This window comes from Polypterus senegalus, chromosome 13 (genome assembly GCF_016835505.1).
Source record: "Polypterus senegalus isolate Bchr_013 chromosome 13, ASM1683550v1, whole genome shotgun sequence".
NCBI lineage: Eukaryota > Metazoa > Chordata > Cladistia > Polypteriformes > Polypteridae > Polypterus > Polypterus senegalus.
Genome location: NC_053166.1, coordinates 87,733,890 through 87,745,050, shown reverse-complemented (window position 1 = coordinate 87,745,050; position 11,161 = coordinate 87,733,890). Strand labels below are relative to the sequence as shown.

Here is an 11,161-nt window from a genome sequence, read left to right as displayed (position 1 = left end):
TTCAGTTTTCACTTCCAATTAATTTCCCACAACAGATGTATGATGAGGTTTGTGCAGGTTTTTAAATAAAAGCAGTGCATCTTGGGCTTTGTGGGTGCACTCGACTTTGGAACTGTGTGTCTGTGGCGTGTTCGGTGTGGAGATGAGCAGATTGCTTGATCAGTTCATCTGTTCCACATCGGCACTCCACTGATTGCAATTAGGACGCCATACTCACCGGAGTATAAAAGGGAGTCTGAGGAGGAGATATATAATGTCATAGATGCCCAGGGACTTTGCCCCGCCGGGACGCCGGAAGAAGCAGGGGACCGGAAATAGGACAATTATTTCCCTGGAGCGCAAGTTGGCTGCAACCCACCCTGGAATGCATGGGGGTCACGGAGCTGCAAAGCTCAACCCTTTGCAAAGATGGAGTCTCTGCTAGGGGGCTCCCAGACGTGGTTGGAACCTTGGATGACACCAGGAAGTGCTGCCAGAAGAAATTCTGGGGACCCTCGGAATGTTTCTGGATGCTCTCATGACACTTCCGCCACACCAGGAAGTGACATCAGACGGAGCACCTGGAGCCCATCCAGGTTATTATAAAAGAGGTCACCTCCCTCCAGAAGCTGAGCCAGAGTTGGGAGGAAGGGAACGAAGCTGGTGAGGAAGGGGGAAGAGGTCATTGTAAAGAGAGAGAGAGAGAGAGAGAGAGAGACTGAGACTGTTGATATTGTGGTACTGTGTACTTAATAAAAGTGTGCATTTTGGACATTCTGGTGTCTGTCTGTCGGGGGCATGCTTTTCACAAAATCTCTCATATATATATATATATATAAATATATATATATAAATATATAAAAGGGGCGTGGACTCACTGAGACGCTGACAAGTAAGACACCTATGGCGCACAGAGGAGCCACGCCCACCAACTCCTGGCACCTCCGAGCTACGTTGACTGTTCATTGAGGGATGTTTCTTGCGGAGGTGAATCGCCATATGCAGCGTGTTAAACGGTTTGCGATGGGTATCCCATGGGATCCTCAAAACAATCCTTTACAACTGAGGTTAAAACACATTGAAGTAAACAGACTTTAAAAACTGAGTTTTCGGTTACAACGTACGACTGCGTGCACCATAGCAAACTGTTTTATTGTGTTGGTTCGTTCAGTGCATTGTTACAATGTTGTTTTTCTTGCTGATTTATTACATTACCGATTTTTCAAATGTTAATTTTCTCCCTGTGCTTAAAAATCATTAAAAACCGGCCTGATTATGCGGCGTATGGTACGCCATGGGTTGGCTAGTATATATATAATATAATACTTCTATATAAATAAGTGAGTCAGGATTGTGGCAAGGCTGGTGCGGTTATGGAGAGGAGGGAGTGGGAGTGACCAGCAAATTCTGCAGAACAGCAGTGGGAGATGGGAAGGGAGGCAGAGGGATGGTGGTGGGCACACGAGCCAGGTAAAAGGTTGACTGTGCTTGCTGAAGGATGCCCCCTTCTCCCCGAAAAGAATGTAGAAGTTGTTTGATTTTTAACCTTCAACAGTACACATTTTTACAGGTTATTTATTTATTTGAAAGAATGCATTGCATTTTGTTCTGGACACAGTTTGGATTGATTAAATAAAAGGCACTCTACACTGTTTACACCAAAGCTTGCTGTTCTGTGTCCTCATTGCCAGTCCATCCTCGGTTTATGACAATCAATGTCCCCAGTTGAAGAGGACTTTGTCTTGTGATGTCCAGATTGCCTGTAGCTGGCAAACTTTTGAGTTTTTACATCCAGCTTCTTAGCAAGTGGTCCATAGCACCTTCCTGCTGTGGCATCACTGCAGACAATGTTCATCAGGTTGACAACTATATTTTCTGGTTATTCTAGTACTTTGAAATGCACAGCATAGTAACAAGGCTAAGACAATGCTCTGGAGTCAGAGGTGCCAGACCTTCTGGTAACTTTGCATATTTTGGCCAACCGCAACCCGAGTCACCATAGGTAATTTTCTAATCCAAATTTAAGTCAGTACCTATCCAATGCCAGTAACGTACTACTGCAAAAGTCTTTATTCTTAGAATTAGGTGAGGGCTAGTCCTACCCCATCACACTTTCCTTTTGTGTCCATAGCTCCTGGAATTATTTGCAATGGTCATGGTTCACGGAGCTCAAAGCAGGCAATAGTTTCATTATTTACGGTCGGGGTAAATCCTGCTTCTTTGGCAAGTTCATTCACCCGGGGCAGCAATCCAGCAGCCTGGTCTTTGTGCACGTCCAGAATATACCTGTGGCGAGAGGGTAGAAGACTGGTGTTAGAAAATTACGTACAGATAATCCAGATCACCACCGGATTCCATAAATGTAACACATTTCAGTTGGGGTTGCTGCATCTTCATGCACTTATGATGCTATTGATGAATTTCCACTACTGCTGCTAAAACATACCACATAATACACAGTTCACTTTTAGTGCCCTTCCACTTGTTTTGATGGCATGTCCAGTTGGAGGTGTTGAATGAGATGCAAGGATACGGTCCACTGAGCTGCTCAATTATTTAAATTAAAAAAAAAAAGCAACTGAAAAGATTGTCTTTCGTTGTGAAAATGAAGAGGAACGATAACACATTTGGGGAAGTAGCACATCACTCCGAATACAAAACAACCACAGAATGTGACATCTGACTTAGCTAAATATTGCTTTTTTATTTTATGCAAGACAATGATGTAAGATGTCATGCCATTGTTATAATTTAGTGAAATTAGGTAACAAAGTTATTATCTAATTCATGCAAAATTTTTTCGTTGCCAAAATTTTTGCATGCAGCATCAGTTTGGGGTTCTCACATCTAAATGAAGCTCAGCTATAACTAAAATTCAAAAACAGTTGAATTGTGCTCCCAAAACACAATAATAATTATAAATTAAAGACACATACTGTAAATCACCAACACTGATGTGATGACAGTAGTCATAGCACTAACACATGGAGAGTACAATGAAATTTTTAGTTGCAATCATGCCCGGATTTCGACAAGGGTTTATGAGGGCAGTAGCCTAGGGCCTTGACCTGTAGGGAGCCCCAAAAAGGCAGTTTGTTGCATTGAATTTGCTGGCAGCCGTGTTCCTGAAAATTCATTGTAATGCCTGCTTAGGCAAACTTTTTTTGTCCCAGCACCCCATGATACTTTGCAAGACAAGCATGACATGCGGTTTATATTTTTGGTTGGTTCTGGGATAAATCCCCGGGGTAACAGCAGATGCAATAAGACAAGAAACAAACATACATGGTGTTGCAGCAGTACAGTCAATATTTTCTACCATTTCGCTTCACCATAAACTGAAACAATTGTTTCTTTATATTCGTTAGGATTTTCATTAAGTATATATGTCTAAATAGAAGTTTTGAACTTAAGCTGGGGAGAAGCTACAAGAAATTAACAAAGACTGCTGATCATAAAAATAACACTGGCTCCTAGGCTGGTAGTAGTGACCAGAGCTTGGAAGACACAGAAAGACGGGTAGAGGAGTATTGTTCTGCGCTATTGGGATTTTATTTTTCCATAGTTGTTTGCAGCTGCTGTCCGATTTTTATTTGTATATATTTTTTCCCACTTATGGCCATTAGATGAACTCCTTCAAATGGTGCAGGTTAACAAGTTTATCTATAAGCTTCAGCCTGTGAAAAGAAATGCGTTGACCAGATAAATGCAACCAAAGCTGGTTACTAAAGTCACAATATTAAATATGTCGTAACACTGTGATAAAAGCACAAGTGTTTATTAAGCCATATGAGAGGTGAACTGTTCACAGTCTTCATGTCATAAGAAAAAACCTTCAAGTCATAGCAAAAAAAAACAAACCTTTGATTTTTTTTGACTCCACCCACCCCAGCAGCCATCTGTTCATTAAATTACATTCACAGAGGAAGTGCAGGTCCATTGCGACCCAAACTACATGCCGTCTCTGCAGCTTCTTTCCTCAGATTATTCAGATCTTAAATAAACTTACATAGGGTTACTCCTAACTATTTTTGTAACATATACAGGGGGTCCTCCGGTTACGACACAGTTCCGTTCCTACAACAGTGATGTAACCCGAATTTTGGTGTAAGTCGAAACACACTCTAGCCCAAGTAACTTACTTATCTTAACACATTTGCAAAATCATAATCCAGAACATAAAAACGCAAAATCTAAGCCTCAGAAAAAAGGACATAAATATACTGTACACTGTACTGTAGTAACAGAAAAAATGAGTGTAAAAAAAAAATCCTTACCTTTAGTCCTTCTCATGTCTCAATTTTTTTAAAGTTTTTATGGGAGTGAGCGTTGTAAACTCGAAATGTTGTATGTCGAAACGTTGTAACTTTGAGGACTTCCTGTAACTGGTAACTGTGCTGTTTGTCTATTCGTAAATGCTTCATACTTACTCAACTTGTACTATTTGATATCAGTGTTATTTTGTATAGTTTATTTATTTATTTGAGTTAACTATTGAAGTTTGTAAATGTTTTGTTCAAACAAATGTTGTATTTGTATTGTGATTTGCACAGTGTTAGGTTAATAGTTGGTTGAAATTGTATTGTCTTGTATGTCATGTTTGCACTTAACCAAAGTCAATTCTGGTATGTTTCACATGATAGCAGTAAAATGATACTGATTCGGATTTTCTGTCCATTTATAAAGTCTTACCTGGCCATCTCAACAATCAAACTGGCTCCCGGAGCTGCAGTCCTCCTCAAGGCCGGCTTCAGCTGGTGAATCATGCTGCCACAAAGAGAGCAATGGAGTTGGTTATTCTGAGATACTTACATAGAATACAACATAGGAGGATACTATGCACTGTGATGGGTTGTCCAGCTGGCAAGATGTTGCACAACCAAGACACTATGGCGTAGGGTATAGTCCACCAGTAAAACCTTCTAAACAGAGAAAGAAAACAACTTGTCACATGAATAAATGTGAAGTAAGGAGGAGGTGAAAGACCCTGTCATGTATGGGATTGTAAGGAGAATGGGGGCCACTAGCTTTGTGTTTTTGTAAGCAAACAATTTGTCTCATGCTCGAAGCACATTTGAGACAGCAGTTGGGTTTAAGGATCATTAACAAGAAGAAACCAGGATTGAGAAAAAGAAAGATGGGAGGAGTGTGCCTTGTGTACTGTTTGTGGGCTGGACAAGCGAATGAAGGGCAGCAGATCCCACACAAGGTCGTCATCATCAGTGTGAAGTATGTATATTTACCCCTGTAAGTGTGTGTGTGGATTTTTCTTTGAGGGTGTAGGAGTAAAAGCAGATTACAAAAGATATGGCAGTCCAGCTGATTGGTGATCTTGTGCAGGGCTGTGTGCATGAGTGCACCCTGAGATAGGCTGGTGTCTTGTCTGGGGCTAGTTCGGCCATGCATATGATATTTCCAATATAGAATCTAGCCCCCTGTGACCCAGAGCTCAAACAAAGAGATTGGAGCAGACAGACGTGCAGGCCTACTTAGTAAATCACCTGTATACATGGGATTTTTGTTTTGTATTTTCTTTTCCACTTTGTATTCTCCCTGTGTTGATCTCTCTTGTACGTTTATTGAATTCAGAATTTTTAATTGTGACTCCTTTGCATCATTCTAGGTGTGCAGAGATACCAGGAAGGAAGGAAGGCAGGCAGACAGAATAGCACATACACACATACTGCATTCTACCATAATAAACATAATATACCATGCACACCAAATAATGTATTCTGCCACACACACAATTTACATAATACACACACCATAATATACACAATACACAATATAATAATACACATAATCTCTAAAGCAGAAATCCTTCTTAAACCTAGAACAGCTCTAACAAGACTAAACTGAGTAATAAAACATTTGAGTTGTATTTCAGTCTTAGGCAGAATTGCAAACTGCACAATTATGTTGTTTGACAAAAAAGCAAAAAGAACCCAAGTGGTATAGTGTTTGCTTGCCAGAAAGTAGTTGCATTCTAACCATATTAAAAAGTATGGTTTTCCAACACCAAAAACACAGAAAGGAGGGTTAATCCAAGGGAGACTGTGGTATAGCGGGTCCACAGCGTTCTCAGTAAGGGCCTATTTTAAATAATCACCGCTTTCACGGCGGCTTAGCGAGGGGGCGTTGGGCCATAGCTATAGCAAGTCACGGGTCGATCTGCGATGTGGGCGTTTCTCAATCCGTGATTGTTCCCGTGGCTAATTTGCTACAGCTGCTATGGCCCCTCGTTCTTTAAAAGAAGCGCGAGTTGGATGGAAAAAGATCAGAAACAAAGAAGGAACAGAGAGGAAAGAGAACGGAGGTTACAGGGAGAGAGGAAGCATGTTGGAGAGAGAGAGAAAGAGAGAGAGAGACACACAGACACGCGGTACGTGTGTGTGAAGAGCGAGCGAACGAGCGCTTTTGGGCAGCTGTGAAGGCCTGGGTGTTAGGCCTACACCCAGGGGTTGGAGTTGTTGTTGCTCCCGCTGAGCGACCAGAGGGCTGTTCCACGAAGCGAGCTAACCTCAAAATCCAGGTTTATTTCAATAATCCCGGCTTAATTTCTTGAAATTCGGTTCCACGAACAAGGCTAACCTGAAGCTCCGCTTAATTACTATGTCAACATATGCTCTTGGACAAGCCTGCTCCGTGGCAGGTTAGTTGTGAAGCTTAGCTTAGCTTGATGAATATGATTGGACAAGCCATGTGATGTCACAGCACGACATTCTGCGGGGCTGGGATTATTCTGCTGCTGTTCTCTCCCTCTTTCGCACACATCGACCCTCCAATATAAAATTATTACAGATTACATGCAGGCGATTCTAATTACTTAGAAAGTATAAAATGACAAGGAGTGCATTGAAGGCTTTTACATGAATAACCATGGCGTGCCCATTTATTCATAATCCAGTTGATGAGGGAGCGAGGCTCATTCGTAGAGCTTTAAGGCAACAGGTTCCACAATTACTTCGGCTCAGGATAGATCCGTTGCATTTTGCGGATGATTATTTATACGAGCGCTATAGATTTAGTAGACACAGTATTGCATATTTGTGTCAGTTATTGGAACCTTACATTTCTAAAACACACGTCGCTCTAAAGCCCTTACGGTTGCACAGTCTTTGTGTATCGCTTATGCGTTATTTTGCCAGTGGTTCATTTCTGTACAGTGTGGGGGATGCTGAACATTTAAGCAAAGCTACAGTGTGCCGTGAAATCAGGAAGGTTTGCGTTGCATTAAAGTCCTTTTTAAATATATTCATTACCTTTCCTGGCCACCGAGGAATTCTTGCCATTAAGGAAACTTTCTTTGGAATTAATGGTGCTTAATCTTTAAACATCTACTCATTTACAGCACATAAATCATTACCTGATAAGTAACTGAATTTAATTTGTCAGGCTTTCCTAACGTCATTGGAGCCATTGACTGTACACACGTGAGGATAAAGGCTCCAGCAGGTCCAACAGAGCCTGATTACATAAACCGCAAATCATATCACAGTATTAATGTACAGGTAAGTACTGATAATATCTCACATTTATATACAAGAGGTGAAAGTGTAGTCGTCCAACATTAGCAATGTATGTCATTACCATTTCCTAAAATGTTTCAGATGGTATGCACTGCTGAACATCTAATTTCAAACATTGGCATCATGTTCTGATCCTGGCCATTTTGCCACAGACTTTTTCGCGAGTCTTCACTGGCTCAAAGCCTCAGACAAGGCAAGTCAACCAAAATTCACAAATATACTATAGTTTATTATACCACAGTCTAATGTGTCTACTTTCCATTATAGGAATTTTTCCTGGTGTGCTGCTTGGTGACAGAGGATACCCATGTCTACCGTTTCTTCTCACATCATATACAGATCCTGCAACACAAGCAGAAAGACATTTCAACCATGCCCATTGTAAGACAAGGGCACGCATTGAAATGACATTTGGACAGTTAAAATCCAGGTTTAACTGCCTGCGGCATCTCAGAGTTACACCAGACAGAGCGTGTGACATTGTAGTAGCCTGTCCAGTTTAAAGTACCTTACAACTGGTAACAAAATGCATATGTAAAAGGAAATTTTAACGACTATACATTTTGAAGGCTTGAAACTGTTCTCATTTAGTTGTTAAATAGTTTGACATCCTTAACACAAAAGTTACTAAAATCATGTTCTTACGCATTTAACTTGTCAGCTATTTTCTGCCATGCAGCCTCACGAGCTTTGATAATACAGCTCGTGTTCCCCTTTCTAGTTATTATAGCTTTGTAGTCCTCATAGGCTTGTAATAATAATTCTTGCTCCGCCTGCGAAAAAAACGCAGCTCTTTCCTTAGTTTCCATTCTTACTTATCCAGCATCGATTAACAAGGCTGCCTTTTATATCGCGTGGACGCACGCGAGCCTCGCTTATCAAGCTTGGCTTGAATTAGCGGAGATTAAATACACCTGAATTTTGTTCGTGGAACTCAATGAGCCTGAAGTGAACTGTTAGCCTAACTCAAGCGAGGCTATTACAGATAATCCTCGATTTTATAAGCTCGCTTCGTGGAACAGCCCCCATGTAGCGGGAGTAACCAGAGAAGGATGGCTGGCCATGTAAGGCCGAGAAGGCTGCGGGAGTCGGGAGGCTTGGGCGATAAACTCCCTGGCATGAGCGTCCTGGTTGTCAGTGAAGCCAAGTCTCCGAGGCTAGGATGAGTGCCAGACCGAAGCCAGGGATCGGGAGGTCTCCAGTCTCGTCCGAATGTGAATTGAAGAGGGCAGCTGCAGAGAGAGTCTCACCTGCTGCAAAGCCTAACTGGGAGAAGCAGGTGAGACGCTAACAGAAAAGATGCACCAGGCTTGTCATTGTTGTGTTTTTAAAGACTGCTTCCTGATTGTTTTAACCTCGTTGTTTTAAGAAGATTTTTCTATGTATTTGTTTTTACCTCCACGTTCTTTTTATGGATTACTTAATGAAGATTTTGGAAAGCACTGCACTTTATTTACTGAACATGTTTTTTGTTGACTGTTTTAATAAAAGCACTTCTGCACTTTCTGTACCATCCCCTTGCTCGATTGTTATTGCCTTCACTGACTAGCTCACTTGGTAACATTATCGACGGTGTTGGGTTCAAGTGCTTCCAATCAGCAATGGGAGTGTGGAGCCAGAACCCGCATCGTCACAGAGACCGAGTGTTAGAAGAAGTGATCACAGAATAAACTTTAGCTGTTCCACCAACCCGGCTATACAGAGCTAAGTGCCTGTCTTTCAGGTGGTGTGGCCCACCCACTTGTCTATCTCAAACTCCACATTAATGCTTTCCCTCTCGACATGTCATTCTTAGTCTATTGTCTCACGATACATTCTTCTCAGTGCACAATGGTAAGACATTTATAAACTTGGATGCTGTGACTGGTTCCAGCCATTCTTACTCATAAAACACTAGGTGAGGTTTGACCACCCTTAGAGGACTCTACAGACATTTTGTAAACCCTCTCTATGGTGAGAAGCCTCGACTACATGAATGGACAACACTGTGAGGCAACTGCTCTGTTTGATAGCATTTATCTTGGTCATATGAGCAACTCTACCCAGACTCGGGAAGTCGTGTCTTCCTCTGTCTACTTCACACAGACTAAATCGAGCTACCTCAATGTGACGGCATGCCTACTAATGATCAACAGTGTCCTGGAATGTTACTTTTCAAAGTAGTTTAATTACATTACTTGCTACTTACAACAAAAGTAACTAAATACAAACCATGCATCACTTTTGCATTACGTTTTCTTTTTTGTTTTACTGGTCAACATTTGTTATGGAGTCTAAAGCCCATATACAATAAACACAGCGAAATTGTTTGTATTTTATAAATATGTCTAGTCCTTCATGTGCTGTCAAATAAATAATATGCATCCTGTTTTTCCATCCCCAATGCGAGCCCCTGAAGATTTGTGGCATTTTATTAATAGGTTTCTGTTATCGGTTTGCACGCAGCACACTCTTTTCTGCTTAACTGTATGATTAAAACCTGCAAAGTGTCAACGGACCATCCACCATGCTTGCTTCCTGCCTTTCACCAGGATAAATCACGGACTCCTGTGACCTTAAAAATGACCTTGTCATTTGATTGTGTGCTATGCACGTGTTTAGGCAGCTGGAGTTCACACGTGTAGCAGGCAACATCTTCATGATAAAAATGTACAACTTTTGCAAAATAATGCTGGTATTTTATTTATTTCTTTTTAGAATGACTGACAATAAGATTCCATAACTGTTTTGTTTTTAACTTTTAATAAAATAAGTAGAGCATTAGGTTATTTATTACTTTAAAAAAATAAGTAATCTGACTGCATAACGTGCTTCACTTTTAATGCATTACACCCAACACTGATCATCAACATGGCGGACTCTAAATCAGCCTGGTGCAAGTGAGTGTGCCTGGTGATGGATTGACGACCTGTCTAGAATTGGGACCTACCTTGCACCAAATACTGCAGAGCTAACCTCTGGTCCCCCCACGACTTAAAAGGTGAAATACCTGCCTTCCAAAAATGAATACATGAAAGAGAAAGTCTAGTAGACACTATGGGATCTATGGACGTGATGTGCGGAGTGCTGTTCTACAGTCACTAAGCAAAGACAGGGAGTGGTTTTGTTTTTCATTGCTGCAAGTTCAGAGTGACTCTCTGTAACTAACATGTGAAACAAGAGCCTGACATAATATTCATGCCACCAAGTCCAAATCCAGGAAGGGTAGTGGCAACCATATAACAAATGACATCTTCTGTACTTAACAGTAGTCATTAGATGATTACTTTAATTGGTATTGAAACGATTATCAATTAAAGAAGCATGAAGTGGCAGCTCCACCACACACACACACACACACACACACACACACATCCACACGCCACCACGTGAAAAGCTTAATTCAGACATCACCTGACCACTGCAGGCTCCAGAGACAGACATGTAGACACTGTAACAGCTTCCCATGTCAGCCAGAGTCTGTTCACTACCAAACTAGGATGTAAACCTGCCATTTTGCTGTCCTTCCAGTCCTTGTGTACAGCCCATGGATAACAACAATGCTTTAGCTGGAGAAGCTTTTTGCATAGACCTCATACAGATACAGTTTCCCAAGCCCTGGCACAACTCTCAGGTTATGTGGCTCATACTGGGCCTGTTACACCCTCACC

General features: G+C 41.4%; 1 protein-coding gene across 1 annotated transcript in view; it reads right to left on the bottom strand.

Moving 5' to 3' along the window:
• Positions 1 to 1,317: 1,317 nt before the first annotated feature.
• The window catches only part of LOC120542974 (dynein assembly factor 3, axonemal-like), a 28,568-nt gene continuing 18,724 nt past the window's right edge, over positions 1,318 to 11,161 (bottom strand). The window contains exons 11-12 of the mRNA XM_039775753.1: positions 4,672 to 4,746; positions 1,318 to 2,265 (exon numbers count right to left, since the gene is read on the bottom strand). Coding sequence (XP_039631687.1) covers positions 2,133 to 2,265; positions 4,672 to 4,746 — 208 coding nt within the window. The 3' untranslated portion in view covers positions 1,318 to 2,132. The remainder of the gene's footprint in view (positions 2,266 to 4,671; positions 4,747 to 11,161) is intronic.